Source organism: Mauremys reevesii, linkage group 21 (assembly GCF_016161935.1).
Source record: "Mauremys reevesii isolate NIE-2019 linkage group 21, ASM1616193v1, whole genome shotgun sequence".
NCBI lineage: Eukaryota > Metazoa > Chordata > Testudines > Geoemydidae > Mauremys > Mauremys reevesii.
In genome coordinates this window covers 9,121,816-9,147,315 of record NC_052643.1, presented here as the reverse complement: position 1 = coordinate 9,147,315, position 25,500 = coordinate 9,121,816, and the positions used below count along the sequence as shown (strand labels likewise).

General features: G+C 41.4%; 2 protein-coding genes across 7 annotated transcripts in view; one reads left to right on the top strand and one right to left on the bottom strand.

Annotated features, from left to right (window-relative positions):
- Positions 1-5,154: 5,154 nt before the first annotated feature.
- On the top strand, positions 5,155-11,870 carry LOC120387681 (TAR DNA binding protein). Of its 3 annotated transcripts, XR_005590294.1 has the most exons (7): positions 5,155-5,293; positions 6,118-6,370; positions 7,183-7,346; positions 8,140-8,280; positions 9,327-9,497; positions 9,963-10,549; positions 11,033-11,870. XR_005590294.1 is itself a non-coding variant. In XM_039508650.1 (6 exons), exons 2-6 carry the CDS (start codon positions 6,133-6,135, stop codon positions 10,491-10,493), a joined length of 1,245 nt encoding a protein of 414 aa, XP_039364584.1. In that variant the 5' UTR covers positions 5,155-5,293; positions 6,118-6,132; the 3' UTR covers positions 10,494-11,870. The 3 variants fall into 3 exon arrangements, 2 of the variants coding, with proteins under 2 accessions (XP_039364584.1, XP_039364585.1); XM_039508650.1 differs by having other exon boundaries at positions 9,963-11,870; XM_039508651.1 differs by having other exon boundaries at positions 5,201-5,274; positions 9,963-11,870.
- A 1,306-nt stretch (positions 11,871-13,176) lies between these two features.
- The window catches only part of MASP2 (MBL associated serine protease 2), a 43,904-nt gene continuing 31,580 nt past the window's right edge, over positions 13,177-25,500 (bottom strand). For all 4 annotated transcript variants that reach the window (XM_039508647.1, XM_039508646.1, XM_039508648.1 and 1 more), the window contains 7 exons: positions 22,878-23,074; positions 22,190-22,337; positions 21,079-21,197; positions 19,785-19,863; positions 18,424-18,561; positions 17,610-17,684; positions 13,177-15,299 (listed from right to left, as the gene is read on the bottom strand). In XM_039508647.1, coding sequence (XP_039364581.1) covers positions 14,530-15,299; positions 17,610-17,684; positions 18,424-18,561; positions 19,785-19,863; positions 21,079-21,197; positions 22,190-22,337; positions 22,878-23,074 — 1,526 coding nt within the window. In that variant the 3' untranslated portion in view covers positions 13,177-14,529. The remainder of the gene's footprint in view (positions 15,300-17,609; positions 17,685-18,423; positions 18,562-19,784; positions 19,864-21,078; positions 21,198-22,189; positions 22,338-22,877; positions 23,075-25,500) is intronic.

Here is a 25,500-nt window from a genome sequence, read left to right as displayed (position 1 = left end):
TTACAGGACAACGCAAGAGCTATTCGCTTTGATGATTTTGCCTCCTCTCCAGCCTACCTACTCAAATGGTTCTGACCAGGACAGGATAAGACCCATGAAAACAGGAGAATAAAAACTCTCTCAGAATTAAAAGGGACCCTCTCAGAAAAGTGAGGGTGTAGTTGTTCAAGAAGAACCAGATTGAGGCCCAGGACCACGTAGGTCTGAGGAAGATAGGCCTGTCTAGGATTTCCAGCAGGAAGTGGTAAAACTGTGTAGACTGTTGTTTCAAAATCCTATTTTTTTCCCCTGGAAGCTTTGTTTTTCTTGCTAAAATGCATTACATTGGTTTGGGAAGGCTGCCTGGTTGCTGGATACCAGCAGTCACAGACTCCAGAAGGGAAGAATCACAGGTGCCCCAACTCAGTCGGATCTGTAGGGTAAGCACAGTGGGTACACGGGATACTCTAGCCCAGGGTCCAGTCTAAGAGTGGGTGAATTGCAAGAGTCTGCCCCAGCATAGGTAAAGGCCTGACATGTGAGGGAGTCCACTTGAGAGAGACCAGAGGAGGGACAGACGTGCAGCCTGTCCTGTAATCTCACCATACACATCCAGTAGCCTAAATATCAAATCCCTTCTATGTTCAGTCCTAGTGAGTCCTGTCTCTTCTCTACAAGGGTCACTACAAACACCCTTTGCCATAAAGAGAAATTCATGAAGCAGAACCTCACAAACAACCTTTTGTAGAAAAGACCACAACATCTGAAGGGGTTGTACACCACCAGCAGCTACAGTTCTAGCCTCTCCCTACCACTTTGCCCACAACATAGCAGTAACGAAAAAGGGAAATGAGGAAGACAGGTGAATGGGGATTCAATGCTCAAATGAGATTCCTTCTTACTCAGTAATAGAATAGTTTATCTCCCAACCTTGGCAAAGCTCCAGGGAACCACATGCTGCTTGTTCCATGAATATTAACCTGTCCAGATTTCAATTAATTTGGTTTAGCCAATTCTTTTTTAAATTAAGAGGAAAGGCCACAGTAAAAACACAGATAGAGAACAGACTAGAGGAACCCTCGTCACAAGATACAGAAGGAGGCCACATGAGTGACAAAGTGCCTGAGGTTCAAAACCAGTGCTGCTAACATTACAATACAACCTTACAGAAGGTGCTGTCCAGTTAAATGCCTACATACAGCAGTACTAGGTGAATCTCAAAGCCTAAGAGCCGTAGATCTTGCTCCGGGTAAAACAATGGGAGTTCTTGCTTGGGATCTGACAGCATAACGAAGCTATTAGAGGTACTAGGCTTTGGATAAGACATGAAACTAAGCTGATACTGAAGATCCCCAGCATTTTATCTAAAGAAAGGGGACACATGCCCTACCTACATTTCCTCTCTCATAAAACAGTATCTAATGTGTATATCTGTCTGCAAGTCATTGCTGAGAAAACGGTTGCCCAGTTTGCCTATACAGTCACCACAATACCAGTAACTACTGCATTCACCTTGAGAATGAAAGATGCTATAAGGAAAACAATTTTTATTCTATGAATGCAGCTTTGTGCAGTGCATTTATCAACCCCAGACTCAAACCTGTCAACCACTATGTAAGAATTATGATGGTTTAAGCAGATTGTCAATCTAACATGTGGGATCTTTCTTTCTTTGGGCTTCAATGAGATGACATATGGAAACATGCATTTAGACAGGGTCCATGTGAGTAGCTTTGGCTCTCTAGAAAGACTCAGACCAAACTCTGAGCTCCTGTCTCATTGCATAAAGTACAACCTGTCATTAAGCAGGAAACTAACATAACACTTGTCACATACACTAACGCTTTGTCTAATAGTTTTGCACAGTTATCTCACATTTCATTCATCCAAAAAGCCAATCTCCACAAACTTTTTGAGCACTCAGCAAAGGAGCCTATTATGTTCTGAAAGCTGCATAACTTGTTCACTTTGTTCTTCGTTGCATTCCCAGCAAATGGCCTCATTAGCCTTGTGTCCTTTGATGCATTTAACTCGCCTTTCCCTCCCCCTCACATGCTTTGAGGTCCTGCCAACTTTGTCTGAGACAATGTGCAGGGAAAAAACATGTATTCAATTAAATTACAAAATGAAGGAGCAGTTTGCATGAGCAGGGTGAATGCAGCAAGACTGTCTAAGCACAAGGGTAGGTTGGGGGTGTGGTGGTAACAGCCTAAGCAGAAGAGCAATGATTTAGAGAGACATATTGTAACCAAATGAATGGCTGGGGAAGACCATCTTTTGGTGGTAATAAGAATAAAACCCTGCAGATCTCTAGCACCTTTCTTGGTCAAAGAACTTGACAGATATTAATGAATTAAGGCTAAAAAAAATACCTCAGTGTTATGTATTATTCTCCTCATTTTACAGGCAGGCACAGCAATAGGAAGTTAAAGAATTTGACTACGGTCATAAAGCAAGTCTGTAGCAGAGATAGGAATAGACCTCAGGAGTCCCAGCGACAAGTCCCCTGCTCTAGCCACTAGCCAACATCCCACAAGGGTTAAAGGGACAATATTGATTTCCCACACTGATTAACAAACTCCAGGCTATAGGTTGTCCCCTTAGGAGCATCACAGGAGTTTAGCAAAAAAAACAAAAAAAAACCCACGAGGAGTCCTTGTGGCACCTTAGAGACTAACAAATTTATTTGGACATAAGCTTTCGTGGGCTAGAACCCACTTCATCAGATGTATGAAGTAAAAAATACAGGAGCAGGTATAAATACATGAAAGGATGGGGGTGCTTTACCAAGTGTTAGGTCAGTCTAATGAGATAAATCAATGAATAGCAGGATATCACGAGAGGAAAAATAACTTTTGAAGTGGTGAGAGAGTGGGTAAGCCCTGAATGGAAAGCTCTGCATGACTGAAGATCCCAATTAGCTGGACTTCAGATTGTCCCCTTATACCTTCAGAGAATTGGATTTTACCTGTAATAAACTTTAACACTATAATACTGTAGTACCAAGAGAAGTGTTTTCATTGTTTTAAATACAATCAGCATAGGGGAAATGTAACAGAATTAGGCAAATACAGCAGAAAATGTGTTAAGGCATCCTTAATTCAGCCATCACATCCCCAGGAAATAACCATACAGTTACTACTGATGTATTCCAGTGTTTGTGGCCCACATCCTCAATAGTATTTAGGCACCTAAATCCTATTGAAATCAGTGGGAGTCAGGCTCCTAAATACCACTGAGCATCTGGGCGTATGATCCAAGATTAAAGTACGCTGATTTTTTGTCATTACAGGGAAGAATCATGTTTGAGTGTCTTACCTCAAATTTAATATGAAAAAAGTGTCTTTAGAAGTCAGTTTAATTTGATCTAGGACTACAAATATTAATATGGATTGCATCACTCTTGTAGGGCCCTTTATTTTCAGTTTATTTTATTTTATGTTTCCTGGGAATTTATCAGTGTTTACCACCACAACAACAAAAACGGGTGAAAATCTGTGCAAAAATTATTCATTTTTCTGGGTAAAATAGGGATTTTGGTGGATGGAAAGACAGGGGGGAAAAAAGTATTCAGTAGATTAATGCTTTGAATTCCATTCATCAATGTGGTTTGCTGCAGAACCAAAACAGAAATCAAAACATGCCACCTTTGAGTTTAAGAAAACAATATATCCCTAATCAAATAAAACTTTTTATTTGAATAAACAGTTTACTGTTGTAGACTTAGAACTATTAGCCCATAAATATTTACATTTAATAATTGGGCCACACCATTTGTAGCACATATGCTCAACTTCATCCTTTTCTCCTGTTTGTTTTTCCTTTAAACTTTTGAATACTTCCTAGTGTTCTGAAAGATATTGATACAGATTTTCATTTTCTTCCCATTTTAGTGTGTCAAATCTTTAAACCTGTTATCTGCTAACAGCTTGAATGTGTACATGAGATTCATCAGTACGTTCAGATGCACACACTTCAGAGCTTCCACGTGTGCTTGTGTGTATCTTCTAGACTAATACATAGCCTTATTTCAACAGGCAGCTTTACATATACACACAGACTAATGTATTATCATAATACATATATCTCATGCAATGTATTGTATTTTCCTAATAAAACAAGTTATTTTTATATGTTTGAATGATAAAAAAAAGTAGGGTGAAAATCAGAAAAAAAATATTTTTTGTAAAAACTGGGAATTTTTTGGTAAAAATTGGTTTAAACTGAAAACGAAGGGGGTTAACTATAGAGAAGAGTTAAAGTGGCTTGAGTGCCTTAAATGTGCTTTTCCATATCAACTCTGAATTTCATGTGCTGTAATGCTTGTTTTGTTACACCATCTCTAATGTTTTTACCCTTACATTTATCTGAATTCTCAATCTTAATTTTAAGAGGGTTTGCTGGTGGAGAAATGGGGGGGGGTGTGAGAATGTGTGCACACATATGTACACAAATACTTACCCCATTTTTAAAAAATTAAACATTTTTATGTGCACAAGGAACAAAAAACAGCTGGCCTTCACACTTCACTCCACTGCACCATAAGAGAACATGAGAGTCTGAGTTTTTGATCAGTACTTGAAACAAGTTTCACACATGTACAGCCAAAACCCCCTTACGTTTTCAGTGGCAGCGTTGTCCATGGCACGGTGCCATCCAGAGCTCAGTGGTCTTTTCCGTGCATGCCTGAGGCACCGAATTGAGCAGCAGGCAGGCAGTGCAAAACACCAGCTGCTGCCCAGCTCCCTTAGCCTTAAACGTGCTTTTGTCTTTAAGGGCAAAAAAGCAAGGGAATTAAATGCAATAACGCTGCGTTAACATCACAGAGGAAGGCTCCAGACCTAGTGCTGGTGGGGTCAGTGCCGAGGCTACCATAAGCGTCGCCTGCCTTCCAGGGGAGTAACGCCGAGGCCAGGTTCTAAGGCCCTCCCGCCAATTTCCCATCTCTCCCCCGGCCCAGCCTTACGCATGCGCGTTTCCGGCGGGACGGATCATACCATTGCTCTGCGGAGCGTGGGGGGCGGAGAAATCCCAGCTTTGCTACCGTCCTCGCCCGGAGGCACCGCTCCGCACCTCCCGAGCGACGGACACGAAGGCCTGTGTGATCTCTGCTCTACGCGGTTCCAAACAGGCCAAGTTCCCGACGTTGGCTCTTTCCAGTCTATTTCCAGTTCGCCCCCCCCGAGGGAGGAATGGTTCGCCCAGAGGCCGGGCTCTGCCTCTGAGGGCCGGGGGCCGCCATTTTGTCAGCGGCAGGAAAGGAAGGTGGAGGCGCCCGGAGCCCCCTCGCCCCGTGTAAGGCCCCCCTGGCCCGGTGAGCAGAGCGCGGCGGGAGAGCTAGAGGCTCAGGCGTCTCGGGTCCCAGCCGCGGCTGGGGCGGGCCGGGGGGCGCGGGGAGCTAGGCCCAGCCTGGAGCTCGAGAGAGGCGGGGCGGGCACGCGCGCAGGGGCTCGGTGGTGAGGCCTAGCGCGCGCGGGCGGGGGGGTTATAAGCTAGGCCTCATTTAGGCGCAGCCTATCGGTGAGGCATGTGGTCTGGTGCTCGCGCCCGTCTCCCGGAAATGGTTTGGTCCTGACTCCCTTCCTGCCTTTCCCTATGGTCTGACCTCTGCTCCCCCGTTCCCAGACTCCCTCTTCCCGGGGTGAGCTGGACATTCAGCTCCCGCCTTGGAAATGGTTTGGGCCTGGTCTGAGCCCTGCTCCCCCTTTCCCTTCCACCCCCACTGCAGTATGGTCTGGTCCTTGGCTTCCCCCCTTTTTTCTCCTCCCAGCAATATCAGTTGGTTGGGTTCTTTCCTTGCGCCCCGCCCCACACAGGCTTGGCCCTTGCCCCATCCCCTCAGTTGGGGTGATTGGTGAGGTCATTGCAGATTGTAAACAAATCCTCTTTTAAATAACTTTGTTCATAACCCCTCCTCTTCAGGCGCTACCCAGAAATGTCACTTCATATGTCTGTTGTTAGAACATAACACAACACTTAAAGCTTAGAGAAGATAAAATGCAACATCTCTTGGTAGGTTCTTAGTGCCTAGTGTCAGTGTTTTACAGAGAAACAAACTGATTTATTATGAGATTAAAAATGAATAAAATAAGAGGGAGTAAAAAATTGCTGATGCCCCCCTTTTTTTAAATCCATTAGTAAAATCCAGCAAAGATGTCTGAATACATCCGTGTTACTGAGGATGAGAATGATGAGCCCATTGAGATCCCTTCAGAGGATGATGGCACTGTGCTGCTATCCACAGTTACTGCCCAGTTCCCCGGAGCATGTGGCCTGCGTTACAGGAACCCAGTGTCTCAGTGTATGAGAGGAGTCCGGCTAGTGGAAGGGATTCTGCATGCTCCAGATGCTGGCTGGGGAAATCTCGTCTATGTTGTTAATTATCCCAAAGGTTTGTCTTTGTTCCATGAATTTTTGGTACAACCATACTTTCTTAGTTACAAGGAATTTTACATCAAGACCTATAGATTCCTTAGTTTTTATGTTTTCCTCTTAACTTACTAACGAACCATAGCAGCAACTGCAAATAAGTCTTTTTTTCACTTAAAGTGTGTGCCTGGCCCACAGAGTGAATTTCAGAGAGTTCCCTATTATTTAGCACCATAATTGTACAAGGTACTTTACAAATAAGACTTTGCCTTACAGTTTGTAAGGCATTTAACAGTGTTATATAGCTACCTTCCAAAGGTCCAATCCTACAATGAGCATCGTGCAGGGCTGAAGTTTGCCCATGTGACACTTATTGCATGATCTGGGCCAAAGACATCAGTGTTGTAGGGGAGGGTGTGGGAAAGGTGAAGGATGAAAAGGAAAGGGAAAAGTAAGGAGAGCACTTTTCCTTTTTCATTGAGTAGCTATTGTCTCAAACTATATATAATACACACAAACTCTGGTCAGGCACATGAATGTTATTTGGCAGTACTTCAGTGGAAAACAAGCTGAAAGTGTGTTTTTAGATGAGAGTTTGAATCTGCCTGTTTTCTGCACTCCTCTCCCCAATATTGTAGGGCAGTTGTATGCGGATTATAACATATATGAAGCAATTAGTATGTATCTGGAAGAGTCTTAGTTCTTAGCTTCCACAATACATCCTGCAAAAAAGAATCTAATCCTTGTGCTATGCTGTTCTGACCAATGGAAGTAGCTATCCTTTCCTTTGATGTAATGTGGAGATGAGTTTCTGATGTACATCTTTACATTCAGATAACAAGAGGAAAATGGATGAAACAGATGCCTCATCAGCTGTGAAAGTAAAACGAGCAGTACAAAAGACATCTGATTTAATAGTTTTGGGTCTTCCCTGGAAAACCACTGAACAAGATCTAAAGGAATATTTCAGTACATTTGGAGAAGTTCTCATGGTGCAGGTAAATTTTTGTTGTACTTGACTCTACTTGAGTCAAAAGCTATGAATTCAGATGGAAGTTTTTCTGCATGAGCCAGTACAAGGCAAAAAGGGCAGTATAAATTTAAGAGCATTGTTGTAACATTAAAATTTGCTTTATACTATTTTTTCTTGGAGATGTCTTGGTATGTGTTCAGGTAATTGACCCATGTCAAGACTGATTTCTCAAAAGGGGATGATTCTGAGGTTACACTAGTGTAAGCAAGACATTATGTGGCCCACTGTGTGATGTTTGGTTTTTGTGCTTGCATATTAGTTTATTGGTATGGGGGTAGTTGTAGCATTTGTGAAGACTTTCTTTTTACGGTTCTTGTTTGATTTTGAACCTTAACTTTAACAATAAGTTTGAGTTTAGGTTTAAGGATTTGTTTTATATTGATATTGGATTAGCACTTTACCAGGATGCATCAAACCCATGTTCTTTTGAACATTGTTTGCTATAATGGTAATTCACAGCCTGATTTTGTAAGTATGAAACTGTCAAATGCTTTTGTGTATTGTCATTGATCGTACCAGTGGCCATTTCATGAGGGATATAGAAGCTTCATTAAATTAGGATCAAAACTTTTCACATTGCACTCTTTTCATCATGCTTTGGTAATCCTAGCATTCCTTTTGATCTAGGGAAAGACTACTAATTAGCAGCTAGTTGCAGCTAGTCTAAGAATACCAGTGCATATTACTGCTTCAGTATTTCAGCTATCTAGATTATCTTTTTCTCTCCTTTCCCCATCTCCCCACCCACCCCGCTTTAGGTTAAGAAGGACATTAAGACTGGTCACTCAAAGGGATTTGGTTTTGTTCGATTTACGGAGTATGAAACCCAGGTGAAAGTGATGTCTCAACGACACATGATAGATGGAAGATGGTGTGACTGTAAACTTCCTAATTCTAAGGTATCGTTCCTTAAATTATTTTAGTGTTTGTAGAAACAAAACATGCACTCCTTTAAAGAATCCTGTTGAGTGAAGAGGGGATTAGATATATATGGGCAAACAAAGGGAGAGGGGGACTTTAACGGGATCCTTGAGGCAGATGAGAAGACAAAAAGGAGGAGTGGAACCTGGAGGTTAGGTGAAGGAACAGTGGGATGGGGGTTTGAGAAAACAACTAAGCACAGGGGAGAAGATGTCGAGTCTGAAAACTACAGAAACCAGCCTGCCGACATCATAAATGTCTAGCAGCCCCTACTTCAGATACTGCCCACATTTTGCAGAAGGGAGGAAAGTGAGGCACAGAGGATAGGTACGTAACTTGCCCAAGGCCAGACTCGATCAGTGGCAGAGCTGGGATCAGAATCCAACACTTTTGACTATGTATATTTCCTCATTATATATGTATTCAGCTGAAGGATTTAAAGCACAAGGAATGCTCTGCTGCCTTCCTAACCAGTCCTCATTTGCCATCACTTTTCAATTCTCATCTCCTTCCCACTCTCCATTTTTCACGTATATTCTCCTGGCACCACAGCTAGGAGATCCCCCTTGAGCAAGATGTTCTAAACAAATCTCTAATCATCAGAAGAGCTTTAGATTATGGTTAGTAGATATGGCTGTGGTCAGTATATACTGGTGTTTCCACCATTGTCAGCACTACTGGAACTGCACCACTACAAGAGCAAAGATAGGAGATTTCCCTACAACTTCTAGTGCAAAGGTCCTAGGGGGTAAGATTGCTTCCATCTACTCAGGAATTCCAAGTTCATCCTTGCAGTCTTCCTCTCAGGTGGTACAGTTTTTAATTACATTATCTCGGGTAGAGTGGAGAGCAACTGGAGGGTTGCTTTTCTTTAGATCTTCCTATAGCTGTGATACACCCTCATAACCTGGTTAATAGTTTGTTGTGAAGTTCTCTATCACAAAAGAAACTAAGTTGTATTTGGTATTCAGAAGGATGATTGCAGTGTTTTGGTCAATATTTCTTTTTCTGCGATTCTACCCAGCAAAGTCCTGATGAACCTTTGCGTAGCAGAAAGGTGTTCGTTGGGCGCTGCACCGAGGATATGACTGCAGATGAGCTCCGGCAGTTCTTTTCTCAGTATGGAGAAGTGGTAGATGTCTTCATCCCCAAACCCTTCAGAGCTTTTGCTTTTGTTACATTTGCAGATGATCAGGTATTTCTTTAAAATATTTTAGCCCCTGACATTTAGGAAACGGTTTCCTAAGTCTTTTCAATATCTCTCTTTACCATTCTGACTATAATGTTGACAAACACTGTCACTTAGCATGTAATTATTGGAATTGATTGTACAGTGCTTGTTTTTGTCATTGCAATTTGAGAATTTCACTTGTACTTTGAATTTCTATTGAATTACATCAATATGCTTACAGTTCATGTCTACAGATTCACACTTTTCAGCTGGTACTGTGTATATGGATCTTCACAGTAGACTAAGTAACTTAAGTTTATTCAGTAAAGCTAAAGGATCTTGTTTTTAGTTTGTGTCAAATCTTCACACCCCCTTCCTTTACAGTTTACACTTGTATTCAGAATCATGTGGTTTGTCTTGTTATGTTGTAACAAGTACCTTAAAAAATGGTCTAATTCTATATTTATTTACATCCCTTATTTCTTATAGGTTGCCCAGTCTCTTTGTGGAGAGGACTTGATCATTAAAGGAATCAGCGTACATATATCCAATGCTGAACCTAAGCACAATAGCAATAGACAGTTAGAAAGAGGTGGAAGATTTGGTGGTAATCCAGGAGGCTTTGGGAATCAGGGTGGATTTGGTAATAGCAGGGGGGGAGGAGGTGGTTTGGGGAACAACCAGGGCAGTAATATGGGTGGAGGGATGAATTTTGGAGCATTTAGTATCAACCCTGCTATGATGGCGGCAGCCCAGGCAGCATTGCAGAGCAGCTGGGGAATGATGGGCATGTTAGCTAGTCAACAGAACCAGTCTGGGCCATCAGGAAACAACCAACCTCAAGGCAACATGCAAAGGGAGCAGAACCAGGGTTTTAGTTCAGGAAGTAATTCTTACGGAGGATCTAACTCTGGAGCAGCAATAGGTTGGGGGTCAGCATCAAATGCAGGATCAAGCAGTGGGTTTAATGGAGGCTTTGGTTCAAGTATGGATTCCAAATCATCAGGCTGGGGAATGTAGACAGTGGGCTCTGATACTGACTCTATGGTGGGAAATCAAATTTTTCTAAACTCATGGTAAGTATATTGTAAATTGCATATATACTAAAATTTTCCTGATCAATTTGTTCAATGTGCAGTATATTCAACAGTATTTTTGACATTTTTCTTTTGTAAAAAGAAAGGTTAAAGGAATTTTATAAGTTTTGTTACATAATTTGTTGGAATATTGAATGATTGAAAGTGAACTGCTGTTTGCCTGATGGGTAAACTAACACACTACAGTTGAGAGGAAGGGTTTCTCCTGTAATATTTTATTCCATGTTTCCTGGTTAGCTGAATTCTTTGCATGTTCAAAAAGGAAACCATTGGTCAGAAACTACATTCTTTCTTTTCCTCTTGTTTGTTTTAATTTGATCCCCACCATAAGAATCTCTCCAAATGCCCCAGTTGGAGAACGCAGCGTCGGTGTTGTTTTTTGTTTGTTTGTTTGTTTTCCTTTTAACACTGTCTCCCCTCATATACTAAGTACAATATGAAGGCTTCATTTAATCTCTGCAGTTCATCTCATTTCAAATGTGTATGGAAGAAGCACTTAGTTGAAAGCAGTGCTGTAAATATTCTGCTTTAGGAATACTTCTGTCTACATGCTTTCTCATCCAAGAATACTTCATCACACTGCACATGCTACGTCTTAGACGGTGGGTGTTCCATTTTTATCCGCTACTCTTTATTTCATGGAATCGTATCAACGCTATGAACGCAAGGCTGTGAGATGGAACCAGAAGGCTGTTTGAACTTTTGAAACCTTGTGTGGGATTGATGGTGGTGCCGAGGCATGAGAGGGCTGGTATGTGCGAGAAAAAGGAGAGAGCGCATGCAGAGACCTGGTGGTGCATTATGGGATTTTATTTTACTTGGCGAGATGTCTCTCAATCCTGTGGCTTTGGTGAGAGAGTGTGCAGAGAGCAATGATAGCAAATAAAGTACGAGTGTTTCTTGCATTCAAAGGACATCCATATCTGGAAGACTAAATGGGTTTTATACCTAGTTAACCAATTAGTTGAATGTGTTAAGTGAAATGAATATCTGTATTTTTTTTTCCTTATGTCAACTGCTGTGAATGTTGTATGGTGTGTGTTCTTTTCTGTTAATGATATGTAAGTGTGGTAATGTGAATCGAAGATGATGGGGTTTGTGACGAGAACATTGAGTTTGTGGTGTGCTTTGCGGTAGTTGTAGCAGAGTTCACTAGCGAGCTCAGTGTGCCTCTTAAGGGTGGAAGTTCCACTGTCTGTAAGATATCCATAAGAATGCTGTTTGCTGCAGTTCTGTGTTTGGATGCTTTTTATAAGACTTGTCAATGTAGGAAATTCTTAAATAAAACTGATTTAAGTAATATGTGTCTTTGTTTTGCAGCCCTGAATGCAAAGAATTCATAGCAGTTAATTTATTTTGTCCTTTGAGATGAACTTCTGTAAAGTTGTTTTTGCAGTAATTCAGTTTGTTTCAGATAAGCATGCTTTAAAAGTTGACAAGTCAAATGGATCCATCACTCTTCATGCATTGATACCTGACACCCAACTTGTAATCCACTGCCTATTTTTGCATTGTTCTGAGATACATATCTAAAATCCAGTTCTCACAAGGTTGAGTGCTCTCACCTAAAATGGTAAGCCATTCCCTCCAGCTTGCACCCTCACCAAGGAAGCTCCTACTTGTTTTTAGGAACGAGGGTGGATTTTTTTTTTTTTGGAGTTGGGGAGAAAGGGCGATGGGGAAGTAGCTAACACATATACCTGTCAGTAGACTTGCTGCTCTTAAATGTATTTTCCAAAGCAGCTCCTTTGAGGATGAGAATGTAAAGCAAAATAAATATTGTAGGCTGCTTTAAATCAGCCTGCTGATTGGGAACAAAAGGGAAAATATTCCCACTCTAATTTGAGCACAGAAGAAACTGTAAACTTGTGGCTAAAATAAAATATTAGCTCATGATGAAGAATATCCACCTGAAGAAAGTATTGATGAATTGATGAGGCTTCTTATCTCCAAAAGAGAAATGTATCCAGTAGTAACACATCCAGCAAGGTTACTTCCATAAATATTAGATCTTCAGAAATTGATATAGTGTATGCTTGAAATCCACCACCACCACACTGATCCTTTTATTACTGTATTTCATATTCTGCAGCTTCTGAATATGGAAATTTAAGGCAATTTACTTTAGTTTCTGCTTTGACTTGAATATTTAGGTTCTTAAAGTGGATCTTAATTAGGATGTATCCTATTTATTTGAATCTCAATATGGTTTATCATGAAGGGGAGACTATCTAATTTTTAGATATTTGCACTGGTATTACTTTAACTCCAGTCCAAGGGGATAGCTGTCAACTAAGTCTCAATCTACATACTTTATTAAAAAAAAGGGGGGGGGTTGCGATCTCTCCAGAGATAAATTGTAATTCCACCTCTTCACTATTCAGATCCCTTTGCAAAAAGTTGCTTATTTTTTCTGCACCTAAATCAGATACGATTTCCAAACTCTGTACCATCTGTGAATTTTGCATTTTAGCACTTGCACTATTACCAGCTACTGCTGCTGAGTAACACTTAAAAATGGTATTCTGGGACTTCCAAAGACTTAAACGGTGGCATCCCTGCAAGGAACCTGATGGTAAGTTTGTCATTAGCATGGCTTTAATATATTTAAACTTGTTTAAGTTGAGGATCAGGTATTAACAGGTTGGCAGCATTGGGTAATCTTGACTATGAATTTTAGTCTCCCTTGACCCTCAAAGAAATTCCTGAATGTTTTATAGCAGTTTTCAGACTTTATTGGTCATTTTCTCTATATGCTTTTTATATTCTAGTGTTTTAAGTGAGTTAATAAAAGGTATTTTTGTCACCACCTGCAAGCGTTGTCTTGTTTTTTAACAGTTTTCATTTCAAGTATGACAATATCATGATTAAACAGACAAAGGATGTTTATAGAAACAAACAGTTTAACACAATTAGGCTATACTCTTCAGGCTCATTTAGCAAAAAAAAAAATTGCATTTTAGTATAACAGCTTCTGAGCAAACATTTTAGGGTAACCTGCTAAATCTTTCTTAATCTGACTAGTGGGAATGTACTGCTAAAACTGATGGGATGTTGACAGTTTCCTGGGTAGTACTGCTTTAAATATGAGTGAATATGGAGACTGGACCACTACGATTTAATTACATTTCAGTAATGACTGAAATGTGAAAACACCTTCAGAATCTTGATTATACTATCTCTTTGCTATGTCTGTTTTTTTGTAGAGGCAAGTTGTTATAAGATCCCTGCAATTGTGATTAAGGGTGTTTACTCTATTCTTAGTAATATCCAAACTGGCTCTTAAGAATAGAGCAGAAACGTTCTGTCCATACTTTGCCATCATCTTGCAGAGCTGGCCGGCTGAAGCTGTTGGGATTTTATCAGAGGCAGCAAGCATCTCAAAGAACTAGTAAAACATTTTATTTCAACATTTGTATTCTAATTTGAGGGGAATTATTTATGGCTGTGCTAATATAACAAGTGCTAAACTCTTTCCCGCTGTCTTGACAAGTATGTTCTTCTATTAACTAGATTGGTAATACTATAGTTTTATTGCATATGTATTTTTTGAAAGGATTGTGATCCACAATATTAAGTGGACATAATCAATTTAACACTAACTTTCAGATGGAAAGTATTTAACACTTAAGATTGAGTTTTCTGTAATACTTGCTTTTTTAGTTAATGTAAATAAACTAAACAAGGTGCTGCTAAATGCACAGTTTCCCTTGATCATTTGAGCCTTCCACCTAGCAACAGGTATGGAAAGCAACTTTAAAATAAGATTTGAGTGTAAAACTAATTGATTAGGTTAGTTGGGCAGATAACACCTGAAAGTACTAATTGACAAAATGAAGTCTATTAAATCAACTTTAAAAATATTTCAAAACTGGAATCTGATCTGTTAATGTACCCAAAGGGAAAATGTTAGTTTTACTCCCTTTTCATTGTTAGTTACTGCACATAAGAAAGACTATTTAAGAATTTTTCAAAATGATGTTTTCAATCCATGAAATGTAGTTAATCACTTTCGTATATACCCCATATTGGCCAGCAACCCCACAGTCTACGCCCCAGGACACAATACCACCAACAAACCATTTCTTAGTCTGATTATCTAAGAAAGTTAATGGTCCCCCACTGTCACCCTGGCAAGAATCTTTTCCCCCTTCCTCCTCCCCAGCACACAACATGTTTTCTGTTACTAGCAGAGATTTTCCATCTGGCAGCTTTGCAAATGCCTCTTTACACTTTCTGTTGTCAATAACTACTAATTCAACATACAATAGATGAGGGGAAGGCCTCCTTTTCTCAGTTTTTCCCCAGCCAGCTACAGTTCCCATATCATCTGTTTTCACATGGAATCTTTCTTCTTTTCTTGGCAAGCAAATAGGGGTAATATTTGCATTAATTGGGACTTTATGTTTCAGTTTAATCAGTGCAATGTCATTGTTATAACTGGTGCCATCGGTGTAACCTTCATGTACAAAAATTTTTTCTGCCCAGGCTCGTTGGTAGTGAACTGAATTTTTGTTCAGAAATCCCATTTTGATTGTCAATGTTGATGGGTTTATTTGACTGATGAGGACATGAGCAGCAGTTAAAACCCAATTGTCATACAAGAGGGCGCCACCACCTGCTTTTCCATCTTCAGTAATTAGCATAACTTGCCAGGGGAACTGTCCAGGCTTTGCCGTTTTCCCTCCAATTATACGTTCCAGAGTTGTCCTGGTTTGTATTCCACAAACTGATAGAGAAGCACATGAAGTGATAAATACTTAGTAAAGATTTGGACTATGGCAAGTGGTTACTAAGTCTGGCTCAGCTGAAGTCACCATGTGTAGACATTGCATCTAACTAGCTAATCAATTTTGGAACAGAGAAATCAGTCATCTGTGACCAGCCCGAAAACTTAGACAAGAGCACAGTTGTAAACTTAAGTTTGCAAATGGGTTGACGTCAAATAATATTGATTTAGGGGGTGATTTTCAATGGGCCTTGTGGTCCTAGCACACTTATGCACGTCTGAAACTCCCACCTTTAATTTCTTGCACTGTGAGCAGAATACACGTAGGGACCATCACTTGAAGAATCCTACTTTTAATTTCTTAAGAATAAAGAAAGAGGCTACATATGAAGTATGGGCATAAGGAGAAGATGAGGAGGTTCTTTGTGCTGTGTGGTCCCTATCTGTATTCCACTGTGGTTATGCATGTGCCTGGAGTCAGAGAATTTGAAAGTAGGGTCTGGTCTGTGCATGCACTCTGGCTCATCTTGTGCCTCTGATGGAGGCAAAAGAGGACAGAATAGAAGCAAAGGGGAAGGAGTGCAAGTAGTGGATAGGGGGACCACACATCTCTAAGAACTCCAGTTATAGGTAAGTAATTTCCTCCTCTTCAAGTGATGGTCCCTATTGTATTCCACTGTGGGTGATTGACAAGCAGTACCTAAGTAGGGGGAAGATGTGAGGATGAGGGCAGTAGGGTTGAATGGAAAACCTCCATCCCAAAGGATGGATCAGCAGCTGAGTCCTGTAGCAGGGTGTAATGCCTTGCAAATGTGGATGGAGCTCCACGTGGCTGCTTTACAGATATCTAGGAGCTCACTAAAGGTTTCAACCTAGACCATGCAGCAATGAAAAGGAACTGAAGAGGCAATAGGTCCGTCCCACCCTGTATTGCTTTGGTTGGAAGTGGGAGGTGAGCAGGGTGCATGCACAGAGTAGTGGATGCTACTTTCAAATTCTCCAACTGCGGGTGCATGGTACACGTGTAATACACACTGGAATACAATAGGGACCATCACTCGAAGAAGAACAGAAGGGAACAAAAACATTTAGTGTAAAACTATAGAGGTGGATGAAAATCAATTTTAGTGTAAAGGATGCTTAATATAATACCATGTGAAATTACAGAATAGCACAAAACAACTTCATGGGTTTTCATGCTCTCTAAATACCAGCTAATTAGGAAATAATTTAATTGCCTAAACATTAAAAATCATGACATTCTGCAGTAAAACTACCTGACAATGGGCTCATTTTCACTCAAGTCTTTCTGTTCTAGCCTGATACTCATGCAAACTGGACCAATGTTGAATATACAAACTACGAAATTCTAATTTTATTGTGAAACTTTTGCCTGCTTCTGGTACCAGGCTCAAAGAGGCATCTGCTCTACTGTAAGTTGGGTCAGACAGAATCAGGTACAAGCTTAAGAGGTACCGAGAATCCACAGCTTCCACTGTGCTTGACATAGGCAGCGAGTTAAATGGGCCCAGGCTCCACCAATAATTAAGTGGGCCTAGCTCCACCAATGTTTGGGCTTACCGTGTTTCAGGGGGACACGGGGTCCAGGATGGCCTAGAGGGTTAGTAGGGGGGGGCCTGGCGCTGGCAGCAGTGAGAGACTTGGTCCCAGCCCACCCCTGCTCCGCCCCCGTTCCATCCTCTTTCCAGCTTCCATCCCCTCCCCCGAGAGATGCTGGGAGCCAGTGAGACAGAGCTGAGCAGGGCAGGCTGGGTTGCTCGCTGCTGCTAGTGCCAGGCCCCCTGCTAATCCCCCAGGCTGCCCTAGACCCCACGTGCCCCTGAACGGCCCCCCAAAGCACATGGCCCAGGGTGGTTGCCCCGGTCCATCCTATGGGTATCGCAAAAATTTAGACCCATAATGTGTCATCTTTTACTGTAATTATATCACGTTCCTCATCCTGTTGAGTCTCAGATTACACCACTTCTAAAGGTATGTCTACGCTGGATGCTTTTTTCGGCAGTATGTAGAGTACCTACATGGGTAGCTCCACCAGCACCATTATAAATAGCAATACAGATGATGAAGCATGGCTTAGGTGATAGAGTACAGGCATGCCTGAAAGGTACCCTACATGCTGCTGGATCCTTTTATATAACGTAATGAATAATGACCATGTACTAGTGTAATTTTTGGCAACAAATATTTCTAAGACAAATTATACTAAACAAAGCTATACTTATTATCCTCATACCAAGTTCTTGCTAATCTACATCAATTATAAACTTCTTGTATAAATCCATACATTACCTGGCTCACAGATTGGCAGTACTTTTTCTCCCTTGGAGTTCTTCCAGTATCCATCAGCACCACACTGATATCTACCTGAATGTCACAGAAAAGGCAAAAATACAAGAATGCACATGTTAAGTGGCCATCATGTTTTTAAAGCTCTGCATCTACGGAACATGGCTGTATCTGACCATATAAGTACAGAGTTTTTCAGTTCTTAGAGTTCAGGTCCTAATACCCTCTTAGGTTTTGTGAATTCCTATGTGAAGGTGGCTCTGTGCATCATCCCTCTCACTAACTGGGCTGTGAGATGTGGGAGGTCAGGGCATTATGCAGCATAAGTATCCTACCTAAGCCTGAAGCCACCACTGTCACTTGTAAAGTGGCACCGGCAGATGTGACTTGAATGTAAATTCCACCCCCTGAAGGATAAGGGAACGTATGAAGTGTTAGGTACATTAATTAAATCCTCTGAAACATCTTTTGTCGCACTCCAGAGCCAGTCCTCACATAAGGATCGTTTCTTAAATCAAAGATACACAATGTTTTTGAGATCAACATTAAACTGATCTTGAATATAATATTTTAGGGCCACGTTCTACTGAGCTGAACGTATTGCCTGTACGTGCTACCACACCATCCCGCATCCACCAGCTGCAGAAGAAGAATTCTGTCTTGAACCTCTCAGTCAAAGTGACCGGCTGAATTTTTTGTGCCCCATGCCTGATTTCTAAATGTTATTGCCTAATGCAGGGCCTGGACCTGGGAGGTGCTGAGTTGCTTGTTTTCAGCATCTGAGGAGCAGCCTGTAAGGAATAATGTCTCCCCTTACCATTATTAGTTGCTTTCATAGTGTAGAAGGTGCTCTCGCATTCGTACTGAATCTCAGCTTTGTAGGTAGTCACCTCTGGACCTGTGATGTAAGTAACCGTGCCGTTGTCTATGTCTTCAGGTTGACCACAGTTGACAACTGAAAACAGTTCCGAAAGACAGAATTGTGAAAGGTTCCTCTAATTACCAATGTAAAAATGGGCTGCAACAGTCAAGCCAGGAGGGCACGAGTTGATCGGCTCCTACCCCTGTCAAGAGTGTGGCATGGGAGGAAGTTTGCTGTCTTCATGTCCTACTATATGGTGGCCATCTGAGACAGGAGATAATCTCTGTAACTCCTTAGGATGCACTTTGAAAACTGCTTAAAGGGAACCTTTTAAAACTAAAGAAGACATTAAAAAAAAAAGTGGCCCTTTTCAGTATTTGTGCAGACTCTTGAGTGCTGATCTGCAGGGAGGGAATGGGTAAAGACTTGTTTTAACCAAGGTTTTTCCTGGGGGTGGGGGAGGAGGTTGGGTAGTGAGTATGAGGGAAAGTCTGGGTCAAGTGGAATTATTGGACTATCTTCTGAAGAGTAAATTATAATGCAACCAGACACACATTTTTATAAAATTAAAGTTAAAGGTAGCATTTTTGGGTGCTGGAAGCAGTTACGCCCAGGGCCTTACAAGGAAACAGACATGCATTCTAATCTAGACCAGATCTACTATATAAAGTATGTCATACTGCATGTTGTTCATATAGGTTATTGTTATGACACACACCTCAGAAGGAAGTAGGAATAAATCTAGAAGTTCTACTACCAGAGGATTCAATGTTTCTTATAAAGGAAGAGACTATGCCTAATAGTTCTGTTCTCACATGCTAGTGACTTGCTTTGTGAGCTATACCAAGTCCCTTTTACCTCACTGTCTCCATTTACCCACCTACAAAATGGGCACATCACTACCTACAGTACCATCTAGGTGTTGTGAGGATTTGAACTTAACAAAGTAGTTGTAATCTGTGGGGGGAGGATTGAACAATCGGAATAGTTTTCCCTCTATGCTAATAGCCCTCATAAGTTTCTGGATACCTGTAGTGTAGTTTTCAAGTAAACTAACTTGGTGTTGCTACCATCATTGCATTTTAAAACATGCTTTTAAGGAATGGTGGGAAAAATTCAAGACAGCTTCCAATTTTTAAATATGAAATACAATTGAAATAATAAGAGGGGTGACTTTTACGCAACTAAAAAAAAAATGAAGCCTATATTGCCTCCTACATCTTGGCACTTATGAAGGTAATTTTATATTCTGGGTTTGACAGGAGAATTAAGACATTGGTATACTGCAAAGTTGAAGACAATTAGTGTTGACTTACTGATGCACTTTGCCATCGGTTTGTTCCAGGAACCACCCTTTTGACATTCTGCTTTAAAAGACTTTAAAACCAGTTCATTCTGCAAGAGGAAATTAAGAAATGTATTTATTTCTCTAAAATGACTAACTTGGCTTCATTAATAATCATGATGTTGCTTATTGGGCGAATGTGTCAGTTAAATATAATGTATAGAGTTTTAGCTCACTGATATGGAATGAAAAATATGCATAAAACAGATGTATATAGGGTTTGTGATGCTATTCTCAGATGTCCTACTTTGTTCTTAAACAGTAGATGTATCATTTTAGTGAGTGGTAAAGCTATTTCCTATACTGCAGCATCTTGGATATAAACATAACCTTTCTTACCACGATTTGGTGGAATAAGTGAGGGTAACTTAACACTTCTGGATATTTGTTTTGGAGTGGCAGTTCTACCCACTTATGCCTGCCCTGTGCTCCTAAAGGTTAACAATGGAGACGGCTAAAGTCATATAAAAATATTTCAAGTAAGAGCATGCTGTATCTTCTGGATTTTATCTATTTCAGTACATGAACACACCCTTTATTGCATCTCATTTTGATTATTAATTTAAACTAACACAGCTCAGATGCATTTAGTTATCCTGGGTCTGTACATGAACAACAATGTCCTCAAACTGTCAAAAGCAGGACAGATTCTAGAATCTTAATGAATGTATAGAAAATGGAGAGAAGACTATTAATGTGGGACTAGTACACTTTTTATATTGATCATGAAGATGAGCCTGTGTGAAACAAAATAATAAAGGCCAAATTGTGATCTCAAGCTTACTCTGAGTGGGTGCTGTATTTGGAATATCTTCAGAAATTACCTAATAAACACTGAAGTTGAAATGCTATAGGAATGAATATAAAATGTCTTCCAGTGCAGCAATAGAGAGCAAACATCTGCAGAGATGTAACAATTTAAAGAACTTTTTAAAAATCATTCCGTTCCATTAAGACAACATGGCAAATGTTTTTAAAGTTATTCTCTAGCTCCCAGCTCAATTACAGACAAATCTATAAGCGATGTCCGGAAAGTTTCTAAATCCTGACACTAAAACTTGTTTGGGAAAGGATAATTTCGGAAGGACCACAACTGCACAATAACTAATGCAAACTGTGTTTGTATAGTTGATGAACCCACAATTACACTAGGAGCAGCACAGAAGTTAGCCACTGTATAAAGTCATTTAACTGGAGAGAAACACATTTAATTCCACAAATTAACCTCCCTAGGGAAACCAGAGGAGGAGCTGTAGTTTACCTACTTCCAACAGCACATATCCAGTATCACAGGATAGAGTATAGTAGTCTTTCAGGATGTATTTTACTTGCACTGGATTGATGCGACCATGGGGTGGTGCTTTAGGACTGGGGCATGGCAAAGCTGTAGAGGAATGGAAAACAAAACATTATCCTTCCTCCTAAAGCAGATTCTAATCTTTGTTTCTAAATCTGCTGTTAGGAAACCAAGTACCATGTTTTCCCCTCACAACATAACTAAGACCAAAAGGAAACATTTCATAGAGAAATGTGCAAACTTGCTGTGTTGTACTCATGACCGATGGCTGGGTCACACAGGACTGACTAGTCTTCCTGAAGCTGTGGAGTGAAGGGCATCTCTATAGCCTAGACATCAATTCATAGTTTACCAAGCTGGGTGCTTGTTTCTTAAAGCCAGAGCTGGACCTGACTATTCTGACACTAGACCCAAGGAGAATCTCACCATGCGCCGTTGTTCTGGCTCTCCTCGAGGGGTTTTACATTGGTTAATGAACCAAGTAAAAACTAAGTATGAAAGCAGTTTAGAACGGTTTGCTTGCTGTGCACGCCTCACTGGAATGAAATCCAGGGAGTGCTCTGCAGCTGAAAATTAAGTAGGGGAAAGTGTCAGAGATGCGCTGTGTGGTAGTGTAACGGAGCAGTAGCAAACAGCACGGCATCAGTCACTACTGTGCTGTACCCCTTGGCCTTTTGGGACTTCACACTGATAGAAATTCTCCTGCTCCAAAAGTGCAAGCCCTTACTACTTGAGCTAAAGGAGAATCACTGTTGAGCAGCATCGAGCCTATGAGATGCAGTTGATTCTATCCAGTATAGAGAAGTGGCACGCTTACACAATAACCAGTTCATTACATGATCAAGCTTCTGATGCAACAGGAAGTGCAGGTTAGTTTGAAATGAGTAGCACAGCAATATTGTCAGTGAAATGGATCTCTCAGAAATACCCTTACTACTGATCCTAGCCAAAAAGGTGATAGACTGAGAACGTAGCCAGAATTAATATCAGTAAAAAATATTGGTTCTGGAATCAGCATCAGCAGCCCTGCCTCCTACAGAAGAGCTAGATTTACAAATGGCAAGAACTGAGCTACCCACCTGTTGTAGTGTATGAGATCTTCCAACCAGTGTGGTCTCCGGAGATATCGGTGGTGAAAGTAATATCCACAACGTTGCTGCCTGTCTCAATTTTTGGAGGTACATTCTGTCCACAGAACGGGCCATATTCCTTTTTGGGTGTTTTAATCTGAAACAGTGAGAAGAGTCAGACAACCATGCTTTGCCCATTCCTGGGTATTCAGATCATCTAAGGAGCATACAACTTGACTTCAATATGACACCCAGGTAGGAACTGTGAAGACCTCTAGCTGTGGCTCTCTTAGGGGATGATAAATTTTATTAAATGTTCAATAGAAACAAAGCTATCGTTATCTCACTGATGACAAGTCATCAATAATTTCATATCGAGCATCTTTCATCAAAGCATCTCAAAAGTGCTTTAGAAATATTATTAAGCCTCACAATATCCTCATGAGGTAGATATTACGTCCATTTCACAGGGCGGCAACCTGGCACAACAAGAGGTTAAGTCACTTGCCTGAAATCACACAGTGAGTTTAGGGCAGAGCTTAGGATAGAAGCTGGGAATCTTGCTTCCCAATCATTTTATTAAAGTGTGTTGTTCTTGGTGACGTTCACAAACAAGAAAACCTTAAAAGGCAAGGGATAAAGGCACAATTTGAGGAAGGTGAAGCAAGTGATGACAAAACAATGAGACTCAACAGACCTTAAGGGCATCATAGGGACACACTGTTTCCACGTGACTTTCCACGTTAAAGGTTTCCACAAATTCCAGGATGATCATGAAGCCATCTTCCACCCGGATAGTGTAGCTGCAGGTGGAGAGTTTGGGATAAGGCTTGGGATAATCGGGGCTGGTGATCACTCCAGATCTCTTAGTAAAAGCATTGTTTTGACACTGAGCTAGAAGAAAAACAAAAACGGTAACAGTGATAATTTCCCCTACAGTTGCATCTCCTCACATAGTAGGAATTGTAGGGCCTCTGCTACACTAGACTCTCTTCTGGAGAATAATTTTCAAATCATTGCTTAGGACACAAGGGAAACAAATTGTGTATGTGGAGGGGGTTGCTTACAGATGTCCCTAGTCTGGATTTGTCTCTGTTGCAAAAGTCACTAGATTGGTCAGTGACTTTGGGGCATAGTTAGAGGCCCAGCACAGCAGTTCTGTCTCAGGAATGGTACCTTGACATGGGCAGAGATTGAGTGGGAAGAAGAGGAGGAGCCAGAAACTTAATAGCCAGGGTGTTGCAGGTCAGCATTAAGAGCCCATAGTAGGGCTGTGTCAGTCCAGCAGTGGCTGGCTGGGAAATATTAGAATGTGACAGAGCTGGGAGGCAGGCAGGAGTGAAACAGAGAATCTGTGATGCTCCAGCAATGCTGTAAGCTGCTAAATGCAGGGCTTTCCTACCGTAGCCAGACTGTGCATGGTTCTAGCCAAAGCCATCAGTCCCTCACTTCCAGAAGCCCCACAATACATCTCATCCTTCTTCCTTTGCCAGAGATTGAAGATATTTTATTCTCTGGGCAAAACCAGCTGTGCCCCTTGAAGCCACAGTGCTTCCTGCTGAAGAGAGACAGGGAGGAACAACCACAAGGCTCCCTGCTTGTTGATTGCTGTGAAGTGGTGCTTGGATCAGCTGGGCACCAAGGGTTTATGATGTGCTGCCAAGAGTCAGATGAGCAGCTTCCTTTAATTAATAGGGAATGATGGACCGGTTGCTAAATTTGGCATATTGTTCAGTCTATAGCAGCACTGGTAAAGCTAAATTAATTATAAAAGGGAAAAACTGTTTAGCTTTTAAAAACATACCCACAGGCCCACAATGCTAATCCCTGTCATCAAAAATGCCATCACAGCCCCTCGCCTCATTACACACACTCAATGCTCTAAAACAGAACTTTCCTATGCGTTGCCCATCACATTTTGTGGTGTCTAATTAGAGGGCAAGTGTCTCAGGGACTGTCTATTGTATGGTGCAGAGCATGTTCGTGCCACTTAAATTCTCAGGTTTCCTATGGTAAAATTGGGGGCTCCTCTTATTTTGGAGAATGAAACCTGTTCTCACCTGACACTCAATTATACAACAATCCAGTCTGCTGATGCTCAAATTGACATTGTAAACTTTTTGAGGCAGAGATCATATGTTTGTTATGTGTTTGAACAGTACCTAGCAGACCTGCACTACCACAATACAAACAGTAACGTGCTCTGGGCTCTGCTTACATGTCTTTTAGAAAGGTAGTATCCTTCCAGAACAAGCTGAAGTTTCAGAAACATAACTCTGACCAGCTCTTCTGGAGCAGCTCTGAGCAACTACATAAACCTATTTATCGCCATGGTACCTGAGCATCAGAGTGCATTGTATTTCAACCTGGTCACCCAAACATCAGAACAACAACATACAGATTGTACATAAGAACATACAAGAGAAAGAAAGGGCGTGCGGTCAGACCACCAGTCCATCATCCCCAGTATCATCTGTCTACCGACAGTGGCCAATGCCAGGTGCCCCTGAGGGAGTGAACCTAACAGGCAATGATCAAGTGTTCTCTCTCCTGCCATCCATCTCCATCCTCCATCCTTGTTAGGCTTTTTGCTTTAATACCAGGCTCCTCTGTCATGGACTCTGAACACACTCTCAATTTTAAAGTCCAGGCCGAAGTGCCCGTCCCGCCTGCAGAGCGCAGTTGCTTTTGCCCTGAAGGAGTAAGTACATTCTCTGGTGCATTAAGTGCCAGGAGTTTGGGAGCTGATTCTGACTCTGCTCTTGCAGCCCGCTGCTCACTTCGTTTCCTGTAGCTGGTGTAAAGGAATCAGTTGAGCTATGTTAGATGTTGACACCCATCTCTTCCTCCCACTCCACACACCAGAAGAATAATTGGCAATTGCTTTTTTCTTTAAGTCACTGCCACATTTTTTCCCACTAAATGGATGGCCCTGTAATTCTACGGTCTGTGCCTCAATGTACTGAAGCCTTTGGTGAGTATTAGAGAGAAAACTAGGGCCTCACAATGCTATTAATCTTCTGTGATATGCCTTCCTGAGCCATTGATGGTGTTGCTTACAGTACTGACTGGGAGACTTTGGGTTCCTTCCTTTGCCTTAAGAGCTTGGTGGAAAGTAGCATGACCACATCCTCACTTTCATCCACTGCAGGGCCAGAACAAGAAGGAAGTCCTATTCAATACAAAACATTAACTCCTTCCTGGTCACAAACAAGGTAGTGGAAAATCGCTTGCTCTCCAAAAACTACATTTCCCTTGTATCACAAGAGGCTGGGCTAATCCTATCACCCTTAGGAGTGGTCATAAAACAGGTGGGAGCC